General features: G+C 40.6%; 1 protein-coding gene across 3 annotated transcripts in view; it reads left to right on the forward strand.

Annotated features, from left to right (window-relative positions):
• LOC5577102 (mitogen-activated protein kinase kinase kinase 11) overlaps window positions 1-25,776 on the forward strand; it is a 112,483-nt gene that overhangs the window by 41,461 nt on the left and 45,246 nt on the right. For 2 of the 3 annotated variants that reach the window (XM_021853216.1, XM_021853217.1), the window contains 3 exons: window positions 2,872-3,069; window positions 3,136-3,286; window positions 24,574-24,753. In XM_021853216.1, coding sequence (XP_021708908.1) covers window positions 2,872-3,069; window positions 3,136-3,286; window positions 24,574-24,753 — 529 coding nt within the window. The remainder of the gene's footprint in view (window positions 1-2,871; window positions 3,070-3,135; window positions 3,287-24,573; window positions 24,754-25,776) is intronic. The other variant, XM_021853218.1, reaches the window with a different exon arrangement.

The raw sequence follows: 25,776 nt of genomic DNA on the forward strand, positions 1-25,776 counted from the left end.
TGTTTTAAGTTTGCCCCAATCAGAGATATTTACAATCAAAGTAGGCATGTTTTTGAGAAAAAAACAACAATAACTCCCAAACGGAAGAAGATAGTGAATTTCTTGACTCACCAATTACGCATTTTTCAAAGCTCTAAAAGTGTTTCATAGACTACTTTGATGAGATATTAGAATTGCAAACGCTATAGCCAGAGAACCAATTTTGCTCGGACCACCCTATGTCACCGTAGGAAAAAAAAGCTCTAAATCGGTCAATTGAGAAGAAACAAAAAAACTTTTTTAAGCAAAGTTGCTTGAAATTGAATGGTCTACAACTTTGCTTAAGCATGTATAATATAATTTCTACAAATAAGAAAGTTAGTTACACCATTTCTATGAAAACGTGGACCACCCTAATTTTCAATAACACCAAACAGGGCCTTACTAATACAAACAACTTTGTAGAAGACCGTTTTCGTCTAATGTTTCATTCTAAAGCGCAAAATGCATCTTTCCGCGTAAAACTGATTCCTGGACCAATTCCTGGAGAGAATTGCAAAAGTTTATATTTGTTCTCAAGTTTTTTTTTTACTTAAAATATTGTAAATTTTGTTGACTGTACACACTTAAATTATTACACGGATTCCTGTGAGATCTCTACAGCTGAACAGTTCGGTGAAATAAATTAACGGAGTACGGTAAATTTTCACAGTATTCGGTAAAAATTCACCGGAATCCGTAAAATTCCGACGAAGTTACGGTATTTTATTTCACCGAACTGTTCAGCTGTTGAGATTACGGTGAAGTTCCCCGTAGGAGCTTAGGCGGCATCCACAAATTACGTAACGCTCTAGGGGGAGGGGGGGGGAGTAGGCTCAAGCGTTACGGCTCATACAAAAAATTGAAATTTTTCATACAAAAAGCGTTATGGAGGGGGGGGGGGTCAGAAATTTCCAATTTTAGCGTTACGTAATAAATGGACGCTGCCTTAGTGTGTACAAAAATTAACGGTAAAAGTAATGTACATTTTGAAATATCACAAAAAACGAAAAGTGTCCGGGCATAGAGGACTCCTTCCTATTCTATTTTCCAATTATTTTGTTTACGAACAAGTCTAATGTTACGCACGATGTGATTTGTATTATCAGAAGTTTCAATGCATTGGTGAAATTTACCAGAATAATAAATATAATTGTCTTACAGTCTTAATTGAAAACTGCCATAATTATAAGCTTTTCATGACAAGAGACAAATTTGTACATTTTTGTGAATATTTCAAGTGTTGAAACGAATGTTCTTACGGTTTTTATTGTGGTGGCTCTATATATCCTCTAGCAGATTATAATTACCCTAGACATTAAAACACTGTTTTTGAGGTCAAATTCGGGGTAGCTCATATTGCCCCCATTGCCCCTATAGCTGAATTCAGTGCTTCATATGGGAATGACGGTCATTGAAAAGAAGGATTCGGATTACGGTTGATTACCGCATATAGTAGAAAAGGTCGACATGGGTCGTTGTTCTTGGGGTATTTGAGAATAAGTATATGCAATAATTTAGTCTGGAGTGCTGAATGCACTCTATGTAACTAAGTGGTCAATAGTGGTGGGAAATTTGAGTTTTAGAACATGTGGTGGAGAAATAAAATCGTTGAGCACTCCAACGCTTCTACCTTCATTAATTTCCACAAGGATTACTGTGAAAAATTTTCAGAACTTAATTCAATTCGGTTATTTTTTTTATTAATTCTTCCACCGATTTCCTCAGTTGTTACTCTTATAAAATTCCTACAGGAGTTCTTCTAAGAAGATCCACAAAGTTTGTTTTGTGATTTTCCCAGCTAGGACTACATGAACTAGTACGCCATTTTTTCAGTTGTGTTTCTAGGCAATTTCATATGGATTCCTACTAGAACTCATCCACATGTACTCCCAGAAATTGCTCCAAAATTGTTCAGGGAATATTTATGAAAATATAAACCATATTCTTCCATGAGCTCCGTAATAAATTCGATCTGAGATTCCTCTTGAAGTTCCTCCAGATTTTTTTCCAGTATGTATTTCATTCGGAGATCATTCCTGAGGTTCTTTCAAACAATTTCTCAGGTCAAATCATATCGATTTTTTTCAAATTCATTTAAGGTTTCACACCATCTAATACTGCAGTTACCATTACAGTAATTCCTCCGATCTTGCCTTCACAAATTTCTTCAGAAGTCCCTGAATTCCGAGTCCGAAAGTTTTCCGGTTCCTGTTAGAATTTTGGACTGTTTTCGATCTGTTTTTCCAGACTAAAGGTCTTGTTTTATTATATTTCCTATTTTCAAGACGCTTAGCCTTGCGGCAGCCCTGTTAGACTATTTTATTCAGCAATTACTATATGGATTCTTTCATCAGATATAATCTACCATAAATCCCTCAGGGAATTCCTTTAAAGACAACAACTGGATTTCTTCCGATGTTCATCAAGGGAACCCTTCAATAGTTTTTTTTTATAAATTCATTTCAAACTATATAACAGTAATTCCGCAGAATTTTCTTAGCAATTCTTAACAATTTGTTGCTCTTTTCTGAATTAAATCGCAAACCCAACGACGCGTCATCACGAAGCATTCAATTTGATTGGCATTCAAGTTTAAAAAGAGAGGGCTAAAAGCTATTACTTCTGATGCACGATTACAAAGCGGTGTTAAAACGATATTGGGCAACAGATCTCTGCTTGATTCAGGTACTGAAGCACACACTACAGTTTTACAAATGCATTCGTGTGTGTTTAACACATATTTTTTATGAATTATATTGTTTTCCGAAATGCATAATGTATTATTTGTAACTATTGCAAATTGTTTCACTGGCAGTTCAAAATTCATCCATTCCATTGTTCATTCCCCAGGAATTACGCTCCAAAGAGGAAGAGCTCAGCAGGGTGCAACAAGAGCAACAGTTTCGAGAAGAAGATCTTGCCAAACGGAAGCAAGAGTTGGACGCTCGTGAAATCGAACTGCTGGGACGTGAGTTGAAAATTATCATCACCCAGAACACGCCCACACCAAAGAAACGAAAAGGAAAATTTAGCAAGAGCAAATTAAGGGTAAGACTGATAAATCCCGCAACTCTTGCGAGGACTGCGCTTAGTTAAACATTCGCTCTTTTTCAGTTATTGAAACGTGAACCGGGTCACATTTCGTTTCCGCTCGATTTTCGTCACACGATAACGGTCCAACCTACGGCTATTCGGGACGAATGTCGACAGCGCACGGACACTCCTCCCGGTTCCCCTGCCGCTACCAGACTGAGGGCCATCGCACGTAAGTAACGATTCTTTTCGACCAGGCGAAATTAATTATTCTCCTTGAAATTTTCAAGTGTTATTTTTTATCTCGAGTCCCTATTCAAGATTTAATAAAGTTATCATATTTTTACCTAGTACACAAGAAAAGAAACACACTTCATTTTTAAAGTAAAATTTAGGTTAGGAATGAGCCACCGCTGATTGCTGATTTTGCAAATGGTTTATCGAAATCTTGATATAACCGTTTCGCTTACTCGTTCCCACTCGAATTGATTGCATGCTGTTTTTTACGCGAAAGTATTCCAATTGCTTTGTTTTACAAATTTAGCTTATCATCGAGTTGAATGCTTTTGTTTATAATTGATTTGGATTCTAGAATTTTTGTCGATTGTTTTTGTTCCAGTTGAATAAATGTAAAGAAAAAGTATATCAGTGATTATTCTGTGTGAGAAACTAGAGCGCTTAAACTCAATATCAAATAAAGAAGTTTTTAATATTTTTAATGTTTTAAAATTCAATACCAATAGAACTCTTGAGTAAAATGTTGGGTCAATGATCTAAATGAGAAGGATTGCTGCACCTTTGTTTGCTGTACTGATGTCATAGAAAGAGGAACAGTCGAAGAACACTTCTTGCAGAAATATGATTCATTTTAAACGCAATCGTTTGTTATATTTTCGGAAAAGTTGCTAAGTTACAACTTTATTTCTTTTTTGTTCAATACTGTATTCAGCAAACAGATACTGTATCAAGGCCGTTTTTATACAAAATTGTTCATCTTAAAATACCTAGTCATAACACAGCTGTTTATCGACCGATTCTTTTATTTTTGTGTCGCGCTTACCCCAACTTTTAAGAAATATTGATAAAGTTGTGTGAAAACAATTGTTTCAAAAGTTATAGATAGGCTTTTCACATTAAAAAATCCATAATGACAAAAAGTAATGTAGGAGGAAAACAACATTTACAACGGAGAAAGCGTCTGGTCAATGGCCAAGGTCCATACAAATTTTCAAATTTTTACGTGGTCAAATGTTCAAGAGGAGAAGGGCGTGGGTTTGGTTCTAAAGTTCGGGAAAAAATGACCACGCCATTAATGGACAGCCCCTTAGTGTTTTCAGCGCGTGTGTTCCTCATCACTCAAATGTGTTGAAGACATCAAGATGATTTGACGTGTTGTTTTCTTGCTTTATCACTTAGGGCGGATTGCTTTAGCCGTAAACCACGTTTACCCATATGGTTAAACTTCGACAGCACGTGACAACTCAACTAAGACTGCCCCGTTGTTTTTCAGTCGATCACCTTGACAATACAAAAGCCAGTGGTACCAGTATCTTCTTTAAGCAAATCTTGTGAACAAATTCAAATGTCAAAGCTCACATTTTGGTTGTTTCTTGAACGCTTCATTCATTTAGTGCAATAGAGGATGTTTATTTTTCAAAAATTAAGTTATTACTCAAAACCGGATGTTTTTCAAGAAAATTTAAATAATTTCCATTATATTGCTCTCAATTGAGTAACTTTTTATTTTTTTCAGCATTGTAGACGCCAATGGGGTAAACTGAACATCGAATATAAATAGGTTTAAAACGAAAAGGTTTCATAAAATGTTTAAACTTTTGATAAAAACTTTAATGTACGAACTAGCAACATGGCCGGTCTTCATATAAGTGGTCTTTTTTGACAGGCAATAGGGTCTGATCGCTCTACCTGTGCCAAATCGCTAAGCCCCTCGCCTAACGATAAATAAGAGAACAAAATTGATGTTTTACTTCTTTTCTAGTATTAATAAAGATGCAGTTCAGATCGAACGCAATTTATTTCGATTCGACGCAAATCACCCGAAAACCAATTCTGACTGAGCTATTTCTATAAACATTTGGTCCTATCGAACCTGATTTGATTAAGTATGGTTTTTCGAGTTGATTTGGGCCGAATTTCAGAGAATAGTTGTGATTTTGCGCGAATTTGCACCGTGTGCAAATAGTTTGGCGTTCCGCCATTTGCCGCTTCGTTCCTGCAATCATTGCTTGTGTGCGAGTGCGAATTATGACGTGTCCGGAACACGAAAACAAAATGGAGTACTTTGAAAGAGTTGCTCGTGGCAACTGAACTAAGACGAGTACAAGTGAAAATTCAGATGCTGCCATGCAGAAAGTGCAAATGAACTTGTAATCGAAAACAAACTAAAACATTCAGTGCTGCTCGTAGCAGCTAAGTGGTATCGAACAGAGAAAAAGTGCTTACATGAGTGATAAAAATACCAGATATGAAACCCCAAAAGTTCAGCGAAACATAACCTCGAAGAATTTGTTGGATGCGCTGCTTGGTTCGGTGCAGAATAGTTCTCCATCGGAAACGAAGTCGAATCTTCCTCCAACGAATCCGGTATCGAATCGTCAGCCTACAGAAACTGTAGCACAGCAGAAAGCAGCTCAAGCAAAACTTTTGGAAAAGCAAAAAATGGAGCAGAAACTCGAAAGGCTATTAGATCGGCGCGATTTGTTGAAGATGAAGCTTCTTCAAATCGAAGAGACGCTGGAAGTGCAAGTGAACAACATTCACTGGCTGAATTTACAGCTGGAAAGCATACGGAGATGCTACGACGACAACGAGAAGATCCATTCGGAGCTTTGCGATATCGTTTTTCGTGAGCAACGGAAGGCTTTTACGGAGGTTTATTTGCAGTTTGACCGGTACTACAACAATTTGTTTGTACAAATCCAGACTGCAAAAGCAAAACTGCAAAGCGAAGAGAAAGTTAAGCAAGAGTTGGAGAAGTGCTCATCGGCCGTACCGCAGCAATCGTTCATGGCGAATCCCACGGTTCCGCACCTGCAAGTTCCGTTGCCGACCTTCGATGGTAGTCTCGAGAACTGGTACACGTTTAAGTGCATGTTCCAGACTATCATGGATAGATATCCCAACGAGTCTCCTGCGATCAAGCTATACCATCTAAAGAATTCACTTACCGGAAGCGCATCTGATAAGATTGATCAGGATGTGATCAATAATAATGATTACAAAGCGGCATGGAAAGTACTCGAAGACGCGTATGAAGATAAAAGGCTAATCATCGATACCCACATCGATGCCCTGGAGATGCTACCCAGGATGACACTTGAAAACGGAGAAGAATTGCGAAAGCTGATTGAAAGCTGTTCGAAACATGTTGATGCCCTCAAAAATCTTCAACTACCAGCAGAAGGATTAGGTGAAATGATTCTCATCAACACAGTGGCCAAACGTTTAGACAAGGTAACGCGAACGCTGTGGGAGTCGCAGTTGGATCAAGAAGAGTGCCCGTCTTTTAGCGAGATGATGGATTTCCTACGTGAACGATGCAGAATACTCCAGAAAGTGAAAGGCTACCCGGAACATCGAGTGCAAGCTACCGCAGTCAAGCAAAAAGGAAAACCAGAGTTCGGAAGTTATGTGTGTCCGATCGCTACTGCAAAGTGAAAGCAAGTGGTTTATGCTTTAACTACCTACGTCGCGGTCATCGTACGGTAGATTGTAAGTCCGAGCAATTATGCAAGACGTGTCGGAGAAAGCACCATAGCCTCCTGCACGATGACAAGGCTGTAGCAAAGAAAGAGCAACCTATTTTCGTTCCACCCGCCGCTGGTACTATCGCCGATGAATTACCTGCTGTCCAAGGATCTGTTAATTGCGCTCAAGTACCAAACATGAAGAAACAAGTGTTGCTCTCTACTGCAAACGTACTGGTTTGCGGATCAGGAGGATTGAAATTGGCATGTCGTGCTCTTCTAGATTCTGGGTCTGATTCTAATATCATGTCTGAGGAGCTCGCGAGGAGTCTAAATGTTGCCTGGGAGCGGATCGATTTGTCGATTACAGGATTGAACAATTCTGAAACTCATGTGAAGTATAAGCTACGAACGAAGATCATTTCTCGTGTAAATCAGTTCAGCGTTATTTTGGACTTCCTGGTGGTATCCAAAGTCACCACCAACTTACCAATGGTCGAAGTCGACATACGCTCATGGCCGATTCCGGCTGGTCTGTCTTTGGCCGACCCGTCTTTCCACGTTCCTGACGAGGTTCAGCTCATCATCGGCGCCGAGCTGTTCTACGATTTGCTAATGCAAGGAAGAATGAAGATAAGCGACGAATGCCCTACGTTGGTAGAAACGCGACTAGGCTGGATCGTTAGCGGTTCGGTTTTCACCTGCAGCAAGAAGATTCAACGCAACGTCTGCAATCTATCTGTCACCAATGAAGATTTGAATCGAACCTTGTCGAAGTTTTGGGAATTAGAAGCTTGTGGAGAGGCTTCTCCACTCAACGCACAGGAGCACGCTGTTGAAATGCATTTTGAACGAACGGTTTCACGAGATGCTAGCGGTAGGTACATTGTGAGACTTCCATTCAACAAACTGAAGGACAAACTCGGCGACTCTTATGAAACTGCTCGTCGTCGGTTTGAGAAGTTGTTGCGCACATTTGTTGACGACTCGAAACGAATCCGCTACACAGCATTTATGACCGAGTACCTATCCTTAGGTCATATGGTGGAGGTGACGGACGACCCTTTGGATGGACATTTTCTGCCGCATCACGCGGTTTATAAGGAAGCAAGCTCGACGACAAAGCTCCGCGTAGTTTTCGACGCTTCTTCGAAAACGACGTCCGGATTGTCATTGAACGATGCGCTGAACGTAGGACCGACCGTGCAAAGTGATTTGCTATCAATTATACTACGGTTCTGTTCTCATCAAGTTGTTTTAACGGCGGACATTCCAAAAATGTACCGTCAGGTACGAGTTCATGAAGCTGATCAGTATTACCAAAGAATACTGTGGCTCAACGATAAGAATGAAATCGCAACCTTTGAATTGGCCACTGTTACTTATGGTTGCTCCAGTGCACCGTATCTTGCAACAAAAGTACTTCTTCAACTGGCCAAGGACGAAGCTATATTGATGACTTTCTTACTGGAGGAAAGACAGCAGAAGAAGTGATCCAGATCTACCACCTGTTGTCGGATATGCTGAAGCGAGGAGGCTTCGGTGTCCATAAATTTTGATCCAACGATGTCACTGTACTCAGCAATATTCCAGAAGAACTCCAGGAGACCCGAATGGATTTTGAAAATGCCGACGTTAACACCGCTATCAAGACCCTTGGAATTATTTGGAATCCGGATCAAGATTACTTCAGCTTCTACGTGAAAACTTTCGATTCCCAAAAGGTTTTTCCACCAACGAAGCGAAGCGTACTATCAGATATTGGCCAACTGTTCGATCCTTTGGGTTTTCTCGGGCCAATCATCACAACGGCAAAGTTAATTATGCAAGACCTTTGGCGCCTTGGCTTGTCCTGGGATCAACCATTACCACAACAGCAGATGGAGGAGTGGCAAGAATTTCGACAGCAACTTCCGATAGTTAATGAAATGAAGAAGAAGTGATGCGTGGTTGCTGAAACAGGAAACGATGTGGAACTCCATGGATTCTCTGATGCTTCTACAAGGGCCTACGGTGCAGTCCTGTATACCAGATGTGTTTCTGCAGATGGATCGATATACACCGAATTAGTTTGCAGCAAGTCACGGGTTGCTCCACTCAAGCCAACCACTATTCCACGGCTGGAACTATGCGGAGCCTTGCTTCTGGCTCACCTGGTGACGAAAACAGTGGCGGCAATGAAGATACCTTTCAAAAGTGTGACACTTTGGTGTGACTCACAAGTGGTGTTATGTTGGTTGAAAAAATCACCGCTTGCTATGAATCAGTTTGTTTCCAACCGTGTAGCAAGCAGTGCTGGGAATGGTAATAGTAGTAGGCTTGACTTTTCGCGAAAATCACGTGGCCTCCCAGTACAGTAGTTCAAAAACGTGAATCTCATCAAGTAGCCTCTGTTGGGTGCACGAATTTTCTAAATCATGAGTGTCATTGAAGGCTCTAAATGCGGGAAATGCAGCGGGAAATAGAACATTTTTCTACAGTAATTTCGGGTTGCCCATAGCAACGGGTGTTTTGCAATTTTCAAGGCATTTGCCTACAGCAGCGATGGGCGTGAGTTTCACTGGCTTCGCTGACTGTGATTGGCTTTGTTTGGCTACTGTAGAGTGAGTTTCAGATTTTTTCCCAACCCTGGTAGCAAGTATTGTCGAGTTGACGCAGGACTACGAATGGCATTATGTGCGGTCTGAGAACAATCCGGCTGATTTAATTTCACGAGGGTTGATGCCTGATGCTCTCAAGGAGCATAATCTCTGGTGGAAAGGATCACCTATCCTAAATGAAATCGAACCCCGTACAGACGAGTATGACGATTCTATCGAGCTGCCAGAACAACGAAAGGTCACAACAGTCAGTGCAACAAAAAAGGTATCACCGATCAATTTTAATCGACTCAGTAACTTTCGACGTTTGCAAAGAGCGTGGGTGTACGTTCTGCGATTTATTGCAAACATCCGCACGAAAACAAGAAACATTTCAGAGCCGACCGCAGTAGAAATGGACGAAGCATTGCTCATTATTGTGAAACTAGTTCAACAAGAAGCATTTTTGGATTTGTTCAAGCTACTATCTTGTGGTTCGCAGAAACGAAACAACTATAGTGGATTGTCTCCATTTGTGGATTCGGATGGGCTGATCAGGGTAGGAGGTCGGCTCAAATATTCATCGATCCCGTTCGATGGAAAACACCAGCTCTTGTTACCTGATAAGCATCAAGTCACTCTAGCTTTAATACGGAAGCTACACGAAGAACATTTGCACGTTGGGCAACGCGGTTTGTTGTATATTGTACGTGAGAGGTTCTGGCCAATCAACGCAAAATCATTGATAAAAAAACGATTGCTACCTGTTACGTTTGCTGCAGAAACATTCCACGACCATCCAGTCAGTATATGGGAAATCTACCAGACTATCGCATCACACCGTCGCCAGTGTTTGCGAATACAGGAGTGGACTACGCCGGTCCAATCGTATTGAAGGAAGCTGGAAGAAAAACGGTTCCGTACAATGCATATATTGCGGTGTTCATTTGTCTGGCGACTAAGGCCATCCATCTTGAGGTGGTTTCTAATTTAACCACTGACAACTTTATCGCGGCCTTACAGCGTTTCGTAAGTAGACGTGGTATGATAAGCAACATTTACTCGGACAATGGAACCACCACAGACAAACAGACGTCACACTCTCATCATTGTCCATCGACCACCTTTTTAACGGTCGATTCAAAAATATGGTAGGTGGCCAATCCGCCACCCGCAGCGCTCGCATCGTTTTTGTTCGCGTTTGACGTTTACACACTACCGCCATCTGTTGGCCCGTCGGCCAAATACACTAATTCAGCATTGGGCGTACATGTCCTCGTGACTATGATTTGGATCGAGATTTGTTCTAAGTGTTACGTCTGTTTGTCTGTGGAACCACGTTTGTTGGAGCAAACCATGAATTGGCTGCACTGCGAACATTATTTGAAGATCAGATCCATCAAAGAAAGCTAAACGATTTTTGCATAACCAAAGGTATACAGTGGCACTTTATTCCCCCCCGGAGTCCTCATTTCGGGGGCATCTGGGAAGCAGCTGTCAAATCAGCAAAATACCACTTGAAACGTGTGGTCGGCGAGACTAAGTTGACGTACGAAGAAATGGCTACATTCCTGGCTCAAACTGAAGCTATTTTGAATAGTCGGCCGCTCATCCCGGTATCAGATGACCCAAACGACGTTGAAGTTTTAACACCTTCCCATTTTTTAATTGGACGATCCGCTGTGTGTCTTCTGGAACCATCCTAAGACCAAGAGAAAATCGGCCGGCTCAGCCGCTGGCAACACATCAACCTGATGAAGGAGCATTTTTGGAAACGTTGGTCAGCCGAATATTTGCATCATCTTCAATCACGTCCAAAGTGGCACAACGGTATCACCAAATTTGAAGTAGGATCGCTGGTTGTGCTCAAGGATGACAACACCCCGCCTCACCAATGGCGTATTGGTCGCATACAGACCACTCATCCAGGGAAGGATGGGATTGTGCGAGTGGTTACTATAAAAACATCGACAGGAGAGTATCGAAGAGCAGTTACCAAGGTGTGTGTACTTCCATTGATTGATCCAGAGGAATCAACGGCGGGAGAATGATCGCTCTACCTGTGCCAAATCGCTAAGCCCCTCGCCTAACGATAAATAAGAGAACAAAATTGATGTTTTACTTCAGTGTATTTTTTCTAGTATTAATAACACACTCAGATTGGTTGGTTGGTTTGACTTTATTAACGAGATTTTTAGCCGTGGGCTAGTTCATCTCGGGACCAACGGCTTTACTTCCCTTCCGAAGGAAGTCGTCACTATAACTTTTTACGTCATAAGTGACTATGTCGGGGATGGGATTCGATCCCAGGTCAAATTACTGGGGTCGGTAAAATTTTACTGGGTTTTGGAACTACCGAAAAAGTCAGTAAAATGAAAACTGTCGCCACGCGTAATTGAAAAGCAAATTGCACCATGTTTTATTTTTTATCGGTATGTGGTATAAAAAGAAAGCTCTCTACAAAATTTCAGTAAAAAATCTCTGTTTTTTGATTTCTGACATTTTTTTTTAGTTTACTGACTTTTTCGGTAGTTCCAAAACCCAGTTATTTTTACCGAACGGATTGAGTGTGAAAGATGCAGTTCAGATCGAACGCAATTTATTTCGATTCGACGCAAATCACCCGAAAACCATTTCTGACTGAGCTATTTCTATAAACAGGGTCCTAAAGCCCAATTTCATTATCAAACGCTTAAGTTTAGGCCAGAAACACATATTTACTCAATTTTTAAATGTTTTTTGTTAGTTCCAGTCCAGAAAACATTTTTTTTACTGTTTTTGAAATTTCGTCACACCCCTCGGTTTAAACTCAAATTTTGGGTGAATTTTGCATTCTCTATCTCTTGCGAAATGCCAGATAGGAACAACCCCAGTGTTAAAACTTAAAGCCCTGTGGCATTTTTGTCGACTAAGTGAACGTCAAACATGATTAAAAGTGACCAGGTTCAATTTGAACCCATTTTTAAAATTAAAGTTCAAATATGCACTCAAAATAATCCAAACGTCATTGTTACGTGAAAACATACGTGTTTTTTTTTCATAGCACTTTTCACGTAGCTCTTACGTTAACCATAGGGAGCCCAGAATGAACGCATGAACTTTTGAACTTCGTCCACTCCACCGGCGCTACACGTAAGAGCTACGTGGATTTTACGGTAGCCTTTACGAAGCGTTTCGTAGATGGTTTTGTATTAACCCTCTCTTTCCCATGGTAGCACAGGTGATCCACCGATTTTCAACGAACGCTACCTAAACCGAATTGGTACGAGTAGCTCAATAATTATTGGAATAAATTTATACGCTCATTTGACTTATCAAACATCGAAATAAGTGACCTAAGGGTCAAACTATTGAAAAACAATCAACTAACTATTGAAAAACAATCAAAAAAATTTATTGTGATTTTGAATTATATAGCTTATTTGGAACAACTTTTGTTCAAGCACTTTTTTTAGAAACGCCATTTTGATAGTTAAATTATCGAACAAAGCTGAGGGAACGAAAGGGTTAAACTTAAGTGGAATAAAGACCAACATTATCTCTAATAGGCTTTGGAAGAAAACTAATTCCCAATTAGAAAATGTAAACAAACCTAAAAGATTGTGATTTTATATTTAATCTGAGCATTTTGAATCCTGTTTCCCAAATGTTGTGAGTTTGTTCTGTCTAGTTGTAGTCTTCGCGTGCTATAATTGATAGAGGTTATAATCAGGTATAAAATATGAAGTAATGCAGGGATTCTTCGGTATTCAAAGCATATTTACCTTGAAATCAATCTAACACAGGGTTACAAGTTCAGCAGCTTCTGAAGTTCTTCAAAAATCAAGTGGGCGCCATCTTAGGATTTGCGCTCAACACCGAATATACGTACAATATGCAGATGTCAAAATGAACTTAGGCACCTACGTGAATTTAACGTAAGGGCGATAGGTAACCTCAGTAACAATTACCGAGCCGCTATTTGGTGGTTATGAATGGCTCAGTGATCTTTATCTTAGTCAGGTGAAGTGGAGGCAAAATGAATTTGGAATGATCTACGTGATTTTTCACGTAGCAATGACGTTTTGATTTTTTTGAGTGTGATATAGCCGTTATTTGAGAGGAAAAAATGCTTAAGTAGTGACAAGAACATGCTTTTTCGTGTTAATAAATAAAAAGGCAGCATCCTTTTATTACGTAACGCTAAAATTGGAAATTTTTGTCCCCCCCCCCTCCGTAACGCTTTTTGTATGAAAAATTTTAAATTGTTTTTTTTTTACTTTGACCTGTCACGTCTTGTCTTAGGGTTAAACTAGGCTTAAGCCCTAAGCGGTGGTGACGAAACCGATAATTCATGTATTGATGCATTTTTGTTATAAAAATGCAACCTATCTGTAACTTTTGAAACAATAATTTTCACACAACTTTTACAATGGTTCTGATTTGTACCGTTTTGTTTTATATTATGGACACTTAAGGCAGTGAAGTATAACATAACGTATAGCATTTACAATAAATCATTCTGTAGGATTTCTTAGCGTTATCAAGCTTTGGTAATACTTAACTTTCGAATGATGGGTAAATATTTCGCCACCCGTGTTTAAATAATTTTAAGTAAATAGAAATATGTGGCATTTGGATGATTCTTATTCCGAACACGCCGTCTCTTTCGCTTCAAGTTCCGTACACTTTGATTCGAATTCCGAACAGCTCATGAAATTATAATAAGAAAATTCAAATAATTGATTCTCGCACAACTTATGATCTCGCCCTAGAAGCCATAGGTATCTTGAGTGTGTAGCTCGTTGTTTTCAAGCAAATGCATGGAATAAAATAAAAACTATCACAACTAAGAGATAGCGAAGAATCAACTCTCGCATAACTTATGAGCTCGCCCTAAAAGCCATTGGTAACCGAGTGTGTAGCTTGTTGTTACAAAGTAAACTTATTGATTTACACTTTATTCAACAATGCTACGATGAAGAGAAGATCCTCCTCTATCTCCCAGTGGTGATAGTTTCCATCCTGAGTCATTCATTTCCTTAGAACAGTGGTCACCAAACTCAGCAAGGTGATGTGCGGCCCGCGGAGTGATTTTGAATATTGAAGTAGTGTGGCCCGCATGTTGTGATTCCAGAAGTTAAGGGGCCTATTTTGTAAGTCGAGCAGATTCATGTGACTCGTCTATATTCATTGTCTATCAAAGCAAGCATGCATATTTCAGATGTCACCCGTCGACTCTCATAGTAATCCAGTCACATAGAGTGATAACTGTCGAAAAACTCGAGTGACAGAGCTGAGTCGAGCGTATTTTTCGGTCGACAGTAACTCCAGTCGAATCATTTTGTTCGACTCGACTTATAAAATAGACCCCTAAAATTTATCTTCTTTAAAATCTCGCAAATGTTTTTCTACGGTGAGCCATTGGATTGATTTTCAGATTATGTTCTTTCCCATGTGTTGAACAGTGGCATAGCAATCGAGAATCAAATATGATATTATTTCTTGTTTACAGTTTGGCCAATAAGCCAATGTTTCTTCAACTCATGATAAAATCGTTTCTTCAAAACTTCAAAGTTGCAACGTTCCAGAAGCGCTTTCTTTTTTTTTTTCAAAATTGATATATATATATATATATGCTCCTGGCTTCAACAATGGAATTTCTTAAAGTTTCAAGAGCATTGCCAATATCAAGTTCCCTCCCCTTGATTATGCGACCTTGCCGCGATGGGAGGGCATAATCCATTAGCCCATATGATGGAAACCAAAGGCGTAACCTGTAGTGGTGGTATCACATTTTGGCATTTTTTGCTTAAAGCCGCGTCATAATTCATATGGCATAGACGCAATAATATCTCGGATGTGATCCAACGAACATTCTGCGTCATTGATAGAATTGATGCCCATTTCAAATAATTAATCTATTCGAAGTGGACATTAATACTATTGGTGACGTTCAGTTTGCCTTTTGCTAACCAGAATGATCCGTAGCCACTCTTACTATTAGCTAGCTAGACACATCGTTATCATATTCGACGTAGGGAATATTACTCTAAGGAAAATTACTAGTAGATTCACTGAGTAGAAACAAGTGGCGACAATCTTATTTTAATATGGTTTTTACATTGCCATAATAAGAAATACCTCTTTTGTAACATCGGTATAAATAATCTAATTCCAGCTTCATTTTCGCAAAATTTACAAGTAGAAAGTAGGCGTTGTGAAGCATTGCATTTGCTACCGAAAAGTGAATCTTGTAGGAGACTGTTATGGAAGCCTAAGGTAACTTTACTCTTAAATATTCACTATAATAATGACTATTGAAAGTAAGACGCTGAGATCGATCATTAGGGAACACATGCTAGTTTCGAGAAATTGTTGAACAGACAAGGAAAGTGACCTTTTTCTTTATGGATATATGAACGTAATGACCAATAAATACTTTTAACAACAAAAAAGAAATTAATTAGAACTACTACTAAACAGCCAATTTTGTTAAGACTTGACGACAATTGACATTTAAGATTCTAATCTTACGTGAAAGACAGGAGTAATCAAAACAGCACTTAAATGCCAAAGTATTCAAAACCATTTAGACTAGACACTATTAGTAATGACACTACTACAATACTATTTCAAAAATTCTGATGGAGCTGCTGATTTTCACAATACTTCCTTTTCTCAGAAGCAAGGGAATATGGGTATTTTTCAAAAACTACCACTTCACAATACTAATAAAAAACAGTGTTCATGTGGGCACCATAGCCTAGTCCGTCTGAGTATTGGTCCTGGTAGAGGGGAAACTTGGCAAAAGCCAGACCGAGGGTTCAGCCTTGATAAGTTAAGCTGTCAGGCAGCTCCAACTGAATACCATACCAAGGGGTGGGACAGCTTTGCTCAGAGCAACACTTTGAACACAGAGCAAGTTTGAGTTACTCGCATTTTGCTCAGAACTATTCACGATTACTTGGATTTGGAATTCTAACGTAATCTAGTTTGCACATTTCGTATGTCAAACTTAATTTTCAGCTAGCTATAATAAGTTGAACAAATTTTGTGTTTCTGTCCAACAAAAGTGAAGATCGGCGATGTTCCAAATTTAAGTGTGTCAGTGGAAGTGTTTCTTCACTCAAATTTATAAAGCCAATATAACAACACTTCAATAACATCTCTAGTACTGGAATTTTATTTGCTGCAGCCAATATGAGTACCGTTTTGCAGTAATATTCCGTCAATTCTGGAGGAAAGGACCATTCAAATGAATCATTCATGTGTTGAAGCAATCATTAATTTGTTGTGATAATAAAACAATGTATAAAACTTTTGTAAATTTATTTTAAAACATCTGGGAAATGGGGTTGCGAACTGGAAGGGTTTTTTTTTTTTTTGTTTTTTACAAGGGGGAAATCTGCAAACAGATCCCCTGAGAAGATAACTCAGGGAATGCGGGGATGACGCACCAACGACGACCCGCTAAAACCAGCCTATGCACTGTGCTTGAGCAATTCATTTAGAATTGCTCAAGTGGTGAACAGTGCATCGACATGACCCTTGGACTCAGACCCTCATCTCCCCGGAACCACCTTACGGTATTTCTTCGGGAAGGGACCAGTGCATATAGCACAACACGTGTAGCAGAAGTAGCCTAGGCAAACTGCTTCTCCTAGCCGACTTAAACAATGTTACAAGGGACCAGCCTCGGCAGGGCTAATCCTCTGCAGCCAACTCTTGGTCGGCGCGCCATAGACGCTGCAATTCTAACATAATGTGAGTGACAGCCGTAGTTACTGCATTCCAGCACTCGGCATCCGCACACATTCTCTCTATAATATTGTCGGGGGACGTGTCCCCTCCGCATGTAGTGAGCATGCGACCTCTCACAACAATGAAACGGGGGCAATCGAACACAACATGCTCCGCTGTTTCCTCTACACCAGCACAATTGGGGCACGCAGGAGATTCTGAGTGCCCGAACCTATGCAGGTACTGTCTATAGCAACCATGTCCTGACAGAAACTGCGTCAGGTGGAAGTTCACTTCCCCATGGCTTCTACCATACCAATCTGACACATTTGGTATTAGCCGATGGGTCCATCTACCCTTAGTGGAGTTATCCCATTCCTGCTGCCAGCTTCTGAGCGTTTCCTCTTTACACGTGTCGCGGACTCCTCTGGTACCCCTTTGGTTGAAGCATTGAGCATCTTCCTTGATGATGAGCCCGATGGGCGTCATCCCGGCTATGATGCACACGGCCTCTTTAGATACCGTCCGGTATGCACTTGCTACTCTTAAGCACATTATCCTGTACGTGCTTTCCAACCGCTTTAGGTTTCTTCTCGTTATAAGCGCTTTTGACCAGATTGGTCCTCCATACCTTAGTATGGATAGCGCCACGCTTGCCAGCAGCTTGCGTTTGCTGGCAATTACAGCAGAGCTGTTAGACATCATCCTCGAAAGCGCCGCTATAGCTGTAGATGCCCTTTTACAGGCATATTCAACGTGGCTAGCGAAGCTCAGCTTGTCATCAATCATTACCCCAAGATGCCTAAGGGATCGTTTGGACTCTATGGTGCAATCACCTACCGAGATAAGCGCCCGTTGCTCGGACTTGCGGTTGTTGACCACCACCACCTCAGTCTTGTGACGGGCCAGTCCTAGTTTCCTAGACTTCATCCATTCCTCAACCAGGGAAATAGAGTGCGCTGCTGTCAACTCTACTTCCTCCATCGATTCACCATAGACCACTAGGGTGATATCGTCGGCGAAGCCAACAATCTTAACACCCGTCGGAAGGGGCAGCCTCAGTACGTCATCGTACATCGCATTCCATAACAGCGGGCCCAGGATTGAACCTTGAGGTACTCCCGCGGTAATTCGAACGCTTTTCTGCCCCTCCTCTGTGTCATACAGTAGAATCCTACCATCAAAATAGCTTTCTAGAAGCTTACACAACTGCACCGGTACCTTGAGGCGGTGAAGCGCGTGTGCTATTGCTTCCCAGCTTGCGCTGTTGAACGCATTCTTCACATCCAGAGTGACAACCGCGCAGTAACGGATGCCGCTCTTTTTATGCTCGATTGCCACCTCAGCTGTTTGAACGACCGACTGGATGGCGTCCAGAGTAGATTTACCTTTTCTGAATCCAAACTGGTTGTTGGACAGGCCGTCCGCATTCTCCGTATACGGTACTAGTCTGTTGAGAATCAACCTCTCCAATAACTTGCCCGTCGTATCTAGTAGACAGATAGGTCTATACGCCGACGGGTCACCTGGTGGTTTCCCCGCCTTTGGTAGTAGCACCAATTTCTGTCGCTTCCATACATCCGGGAAGATTCCTTGATCAATGCAGCGTTGCATCGTGGTTCTGAACATGTCCGGATCCGTGTTCACTGCCGCTTTTAAGGCAACATTCGGGATACCATCGGGTCCCGGTGCCTTGTTTGACGCGAATGATTTCACGACTTCTGCCAGCTCTTCGTTCGTCACTCTCGCCACTTCTTCTTCTTCATCTGCCGCATACGGTGCTGGGGGCCATGGGCTTATGGGATGGTGCGGGAAAAGTACATCGATTATCGATCGCAGCAACTCGGGCGATTTCTCTTGGGGCGCTATGGCTCCTTTGGTCTTAGCCATTACCACTCTGTAGGCGTCACCCCATGGACTAGAATTGGCACTCTCGCATAGGCTTTCAAAGCATGCCCGTTTCCGACTCTTGATTTCCTTTTTGAGAGCCAACTTTGCCTCTCTGAATGCTGCACCGCGTTCCTCTCTTTGTGCTTCTGTGCGTGCGCGTTGCATTCTTCGTCTAGCCCGAAGGCAGATTGCTCGAAGATTTGCAATTGATTCGCACCACCAATACACCGGCGGCCTGTTCTCTCTAGGAGGGGCTTTTCTCGGCATGGAAGCATCACACGCTCGTGATATCACAGCAACTAGCTCTTCACCGTTTAGGTCCAGAGTGTTCCGTTCGCGCCTCAGGGCTTCAGTGAATACTTCGCCGTCGAAGCGCGCTGTTTTCCATCCTCGGGCTTGGGTCGAGTTACATCGCGCTGCCTTCCGCCCGCCTGGTATTATACTATAGCGAATCGATTGATGATCGCTATGAGTATAATCAACGCGCCAGTTCATGGTACCTAAAAGGTTAGGACTACAAAACGTCACGTCGATAATCGATTCTGCACCATTTCTGCGGAAGGTACTGACTGTACCCACATTTGCCAGCTCTACATTTAAAGCGGCCAGGGATTCCAGCAATAGTTGGCCTCTTTGATTGGTGCAGCGGCTACCCCACTCCACTGCCCATGCATTAAAGTCGCCAGCTATCACTACTGGCTGCCGATTAGCTAGTTCGGCTATCATCCTGTCGACCATGTGGGTTTTATTTGCAAGAAAGTCGGCTCTCAATGCCTTTTTGTCTGTTGGAAGAAGCAAATGGGATAACGGACTATAGCTTGCAATGCCGATTGGTTCGGAAAACGTTCATAACAATCGTTTTTCTGGACTGCAGTGAAAAACTGATTAAAAATAACAACTATAATAATAATCAGTAATTATGAATGCCACGCACGGCTTCATTCCGTGTCCTAGACAAATAAATCCTGGAAATCCCGGGATCCCTATTCAACCTTAACTCAGCTCTTCGGGAATAGAACATTTTTGGAAACGAATTTATACATGTTTCTCTCCCTTAATTCCAGCCTTGCTGTTCAATGCAAAACGAACCCATCGCATTTGTATCTGCTATCTGTAGACTAGCAACTCGGAGTCTAAAAATTTCAAGGAAAAGTACAGTATTACAAAATATTCCACGGTTCTATGGCCAACCTTCCGTATGTAAACCAAGAAGAAAAATGGCATGTCTTCGCAAACGCACGTTAGTGGCGAAATCGGTTTTCACATAATAACAAGTTTTCACACTGGTTGCTATGCAGACGTGAAATCGAGTAACAAGAGTTACTCAGAGTTGCTCTGAAATCAGCTCTAGAGGTTACTCAAAAGCAAAAGCTGTCCCGCCCCTAGTACCATACAAAAAAAAGGAGAAAAAAAAGAGCATTGTTAATATCAAGTTTAGTTTCTAAAGAAATGTTAACATCAAGATTAGAGTCAACATACGTTTCATATATATTGCAGTCGGCTCGTATATACCGTAAGGACGCCATTCACCGCTCATTTAAAAGCATTTCAACACATTAAATTCTGTCAAAAATCGGGTTTTCGATATTTTTCGCAACTTTTTGCGCTAGACGCAAGACAAAACATTTGTTTTTGTAGGAAAGAAGTTGAAATGTGAACAACGTATAATGGTACCCAACAACATGCATGTCAATGATACATGTGTAGGGCGCCATTCACCGCTCATCCTAAGTATGAGACTCTATATACACAACTAGTTGTAATTAATTTACTTTCATTAGCTGGTTGTTATCTATGTACTATAGTACAACAACATATTAAAGCGTGACAGCTAAGAAGCATTTTTCGATTTGCCATAATAAAATCATTGTTCAACTCGTGTTTATCACCTTAAACAGCCTAAAATTATTTTTTATAAATAGTATATAAAATTAAACCATATGAATTTCATTCTGATACAATCCATTCTGGTATACTAATATATGTTAATAACTATTATTGCGAAAATTTGTTCAGATTTTTTAAAATAATTCAATGAGCGGTGGATGGAGCATGAGCGGTGAATGGCGTCCTTACGGTATTTGAAAGTGGAGCTGATAGGATTGAGAATAGCTTCATGGGATATTTGAAATGTAACAGGGACATGATCAGAATCAAAATCAGCATGAGTAACTAATTGGCTACAAAGATGACAAGAGTCGACAAGAGACCAAATCAATCGTAGAAGGATTTCTAGAAAAGGAAAAACATATAGGGCTATCAGGGTATTGAATTGAGAAATATCTTGAAGAGCACTCATCAAATAAAATTCTGCCGTTGGAATTATTCCATGACGGATGTTTGGCATTAAAGACACCAATGACAAAAAACTTTGACTTATTGCGAGTCAATTTTCGCAAGTCAGTTTGGAGCAAATTAACTTGCTGTCTAGAGCATTGAAAAGGCAGTAGGAGTAGGGAGTTACCTGTGGCGGTAGGGTTTTTTTCCATTTGATTTGAAACAAGTAGAATGGGTACTCATAGTACGAACAGGGGAGGAGTTCAAATTACCTGCTACGATATCGGCAAAGGATTTACCGTGGGTAGATACATTCCAAATTGGAAGATTCGAACGGCTACCCGACGGATTAAAATTAGTTTGTGAATGAGCATGATTATGATCTTCCTGGTGGGTATGATTCTTATTCAAGCGATCGTTAACTGAAAATGAGCATTGTTCGATTCTCTACCAGGCAAATTCCGGAAACGACCGTTATCGTAACGGATATTATCTTTCATCTGCCTGGCACGAGCCTCAACGACTCTCTTGCGTGAAGGGTAATTCCAAAAAATTGACTTATGATTAGCCCCGCAATTAGAGCTTATAAACTTGGTGGTATCTTCCTTCGCTGGACAGACGTCCTTAGCGTGAGAAGAACCTCCACAAATCATGCATTTAGCATCCATGTGACATTTTTTTGTATCATGACCCAACTTTTGGCACCGACGGCTCTGAGTGGGGTTCTGGTAATTTTCTCCAGGTTTCTGGAAATGTTCCCACGTCACACGGACATCGAACAAAAGTTTTGCTTTTTCTAAAGCTTTAATATTATTTAGTTCTTTTTTTGTTAAAGTGAACTAAATAATATTCTTGAGAAAGCCGTTTCCGAACAATGCCAGATTGGGTTCTCTTCTTCATAATGATTACTTGGACTGGGGAAAATCCAAGTAAATCATTTATTCCATTTCTGATCTCTTCAGGTGACTTATAGTCACTTGAGAGACCTTTCAAGACAACTTTGAACAAACGTTCAGTTTTGTCGTCATAAGTAGAACAATTGTGCTTCTTCTCTTCAAGATGTTTGAGAAGAAGTTCGCGAACTTTAAGAGTTTCCGGCAAAACGCGACAGTCTCCTTTCTTTGCGGTTTGGAAGAAAACCTTGATTCTCCTAATGGAGTTCAAGATCTCCTGCATAAATCCCCCAAATTCGGAACAACTGACCACGATAGGCGGCACTCTACGCTTCCTCACTTGAATCAAAGGGCCTGGGCTAGAGGCTGCTTCGATTTGGTGTTCGGAAAATTTGTCTAGAGCATCGAACTGATTGCTCATTTCGATACAATTATCCATTTCACCCTTGGAAGAAAGTTCGCATTCCGGAGAAACGTCCTGTCTTCCATTCTTGCCACGTTTAGTGACAGTTTTAAATCCCACTTTTTTGGAAGGAAGTTGTGAATTCTGAGATTCACCCTTCCTTTTATTTGTTGTTGCAACCATGTTTAGTGAATAAGAAGACGTGACCTTCGAGAGGTTTTTTCCCGAGACGGTGTCCAAGAAAGATTACCACCGCTAGCTTTCGCTTACGTGTCCAAAGAAAAATCGAAGGCATGGGTTCAAACTAGGGTTACATATTTCTCAGGAGCACATAAATGTACTGACGAGCCTCCAACCAAACCGTCTCTCAGCTCATCGGAATCCTAGTGTGCTGCGCTAGATGGAGGCTCACGAAAATTCTAAAAGCGCGCGCTAGGTGATGTGCTCTCGGGGAGACTCGTCACATGCGCTGCTCGGCGCTATGGCTCGCCATCGGTATCCAAGTTGTGAAACAACTGCTTAGTAACGAAGAGCCTCTACAGCTATTTTCGCCTCATTATGCAGGTGTCTAGATGGCCTACATGATATCATCGAAGACTCGCGATTCAAAAGTTACAATTTCGATCCTCGTTGAAAACTTTTGTAATCACTTCAATTATTGCGCTGAATTTTAAACAGCACATGTGACGGAGCGCATGAGACCGCAGTGAGACACATCTCAAGAAAAATGAGGCGCACCAAAAAAGGTCTCACGATGTACAGCGCTCCCGTGCGCTTACAAGCAATGAGGCTCCTGCACCTAAGGCTACAGCACGTGCACAGTAACTCTAGTTCAAACAAGGATCGTAAAGGAGATTTTCAATAGTAGCTTTATTGTTCAGTTATCGAGTGGATGCTGTAATTTGATTCGATTGATAATTTCTTTTCAATAAGCTATCATTGCAATTTATCCAGAAAATGTTCCAAGAATTCCACAACAGTTCTGGAGTTCTCTCAGAGATTCTTGTTCTTCGAGGGTTACTTTTTTATTCTAATTTCATCAGAGATCCTTTTAGAATTTGCCTGTCAGATTTTATCAAAAATTTCTTCAATAATTTCTAAAAAAAATCTTGTGTTTCCTTTGAAAACATTTCTGAATGAACGCTCGGAAAAAAATCAAAGGAACCTGTAAGGCCATTCGATTAAAAATCCTAAGAATTCCCTGAAAAAATTGCTGGTTGATTTTTTGAAGATTTTCTGAACGAGAATCTTGAAGGAAATCCAAGGAAAATCGATGAAAAAATTACTGGATAATCTCCTGAGGGACTTAAGGATTTGTTAAAAAAAAATGTTCGAAAGAATCTCTGAGGCACTATCTGTGGTTATTCTGTAGGTATTTAAAACAAAATATCACTATATGAACTCTTGAAAAAAAAATCGTAGTTAATCTTAAGGAAACTTTGGATAAATATCTAAATTATTTTCTTATGATATTCCAGAAGATAATCTTGAAAAAATACATACAGTAATATTTCCAAATGTCCGGTCAGATTCCAAGAGGAATTAAGCTCTTATCTCGTTGTTCCTATTGGATTTCTTATTATTTTTCTAGGTCCGAATCTGTAAGTTGTACTTCGGGAGTTCATCTTTCATTATCCGCAGGGTTAATATTTGGTACGCTGTTGATCAGCCCTTAGCGAAACCAAACTGATATTTATCATTTCCAACGTTATCAGTTCGATAATAAACAAAGGTATTGTAAGGAAAAAAGTTTCACATAATAAGCGTTCTAGTTTCTCAATCAAGGAATAATATCACTTATCTTTCAAGTTGAATTTAGCCGTACAGAAACATTTTGGTTTATTTTATATATTTTAGTCAGTTTTATAATTTCCAACAGACGCGAGCACAGTAATAAGTACAGAAAATATCACATTTCAAAAAGAGTTTGCAGCTCTCTACATTACACATCACTAACCAATTCATCAAGCAGTACATTCTTAACCAACTCAAAGTGAAACCATAAATTGTGGTTTAATCCAATCCAATATTTAAATCAATTGATACAGTTCCGGCTGATGGTATGAAAGGTAAAACCTGGGGGCCATCGACTCTGCATCAGCGCGAACGAAGTTACTTACCGGCGCTCAGATCGACAGTTCGGACTCCGCATTTCAGTAAAAGTGCCCCGAATTTGGACAAATCCCGCTCGGCGATATCCGCCAGTTCGTCGCGTAACGAGATATTAGGTAAAAGTCACGATGGCCTTAACACTATCAATAACAGTAAACACTATCAGCAATCCACTTCCTGTACTCTTAATCTTAAAAGTTACGTTAGTAGCAATAGTACCAATTCCTCAATCTCGAGCCGTATTAGCGATAAGCATAACCGTAGTCTAGATAGCAATAATCAAGGTACCAGCGACGACGTTCCAGGACAATCCGATCAGAATGATGTTCATTATGATCGCGTATTCTATCGTAAAATGCAAAAAAGTTTAGATGATATTTTTTCTAGAGATAGTGAGCTCGATGAGCCAATCTCTCGCATTAGTAGCTCTAAATCCAGTGATAATCTCACCATGTATGCCAGTAGCCGTTCGGATTCGACTGTCGTAGACGAATCCGATTATAAATTCCATCGATTTGGTTCGGCCGAATCGAAATTTAAACGTGAAAGCTTTTTCGTTCCTCAGTCAAAGTCAGTCAGTGTCGATGATAGTCATAGTGCTAGTACAGATCAGCATAGTGATCTGCAAGATCGATTTTCGAATATGGAGCTCAGCGAGTCTAGTAATGATGTGGGCTCATCACGAAAAAGTTCCGTCACATTCCGCACAGAGGTGGATGTGAAAAGCGACTACGAACATCTGTTTCGTCCTTCAGAAATATATAGCGACTATAGTACCGTCATTAGAGACTATGATTCGAATTCCAATGCTTCCTCACGGTCAAACTCTTTCCGGAATAAACTAGACAGAACCAAAAGAAAGTTTAAGCTTTCCAAATTGTTTGGATTGAAGAAAGAGAAGGGCAAAAGAAAGCTAGTTCAGCACAAAAATAGTATTTGTTTGAAACGAAACTCCGGAAATCCGAGCGAACGTGAGCGTTTGCTTCTGACCGAAACAGACGGTAATGTAATTGAGAACGAATCGCCATATGGTAGGATAAAGAGAACGAAGCACTATCTGATAGGGGAGAACACTGAACCATTTGATTCTTAAACCAACTTTTCCATGCAGCACATACCTATTTTATTTTGTCCGTTGT

Source organism: Aedes aegypti, chromosome 3 (genome assembly GCF_002204515.2).
Source record: "Aedes aegypti strain LVP_AGWG chromosome 3, AaegL5.0 Primary Assembly, whole genome shotgun sequence".
Lineage (NCBI taxonomy): Eukaryota > Metazoa > Arthropoda > Insecta > Diptera > Culicidae > Aedes > Aedes aegypti.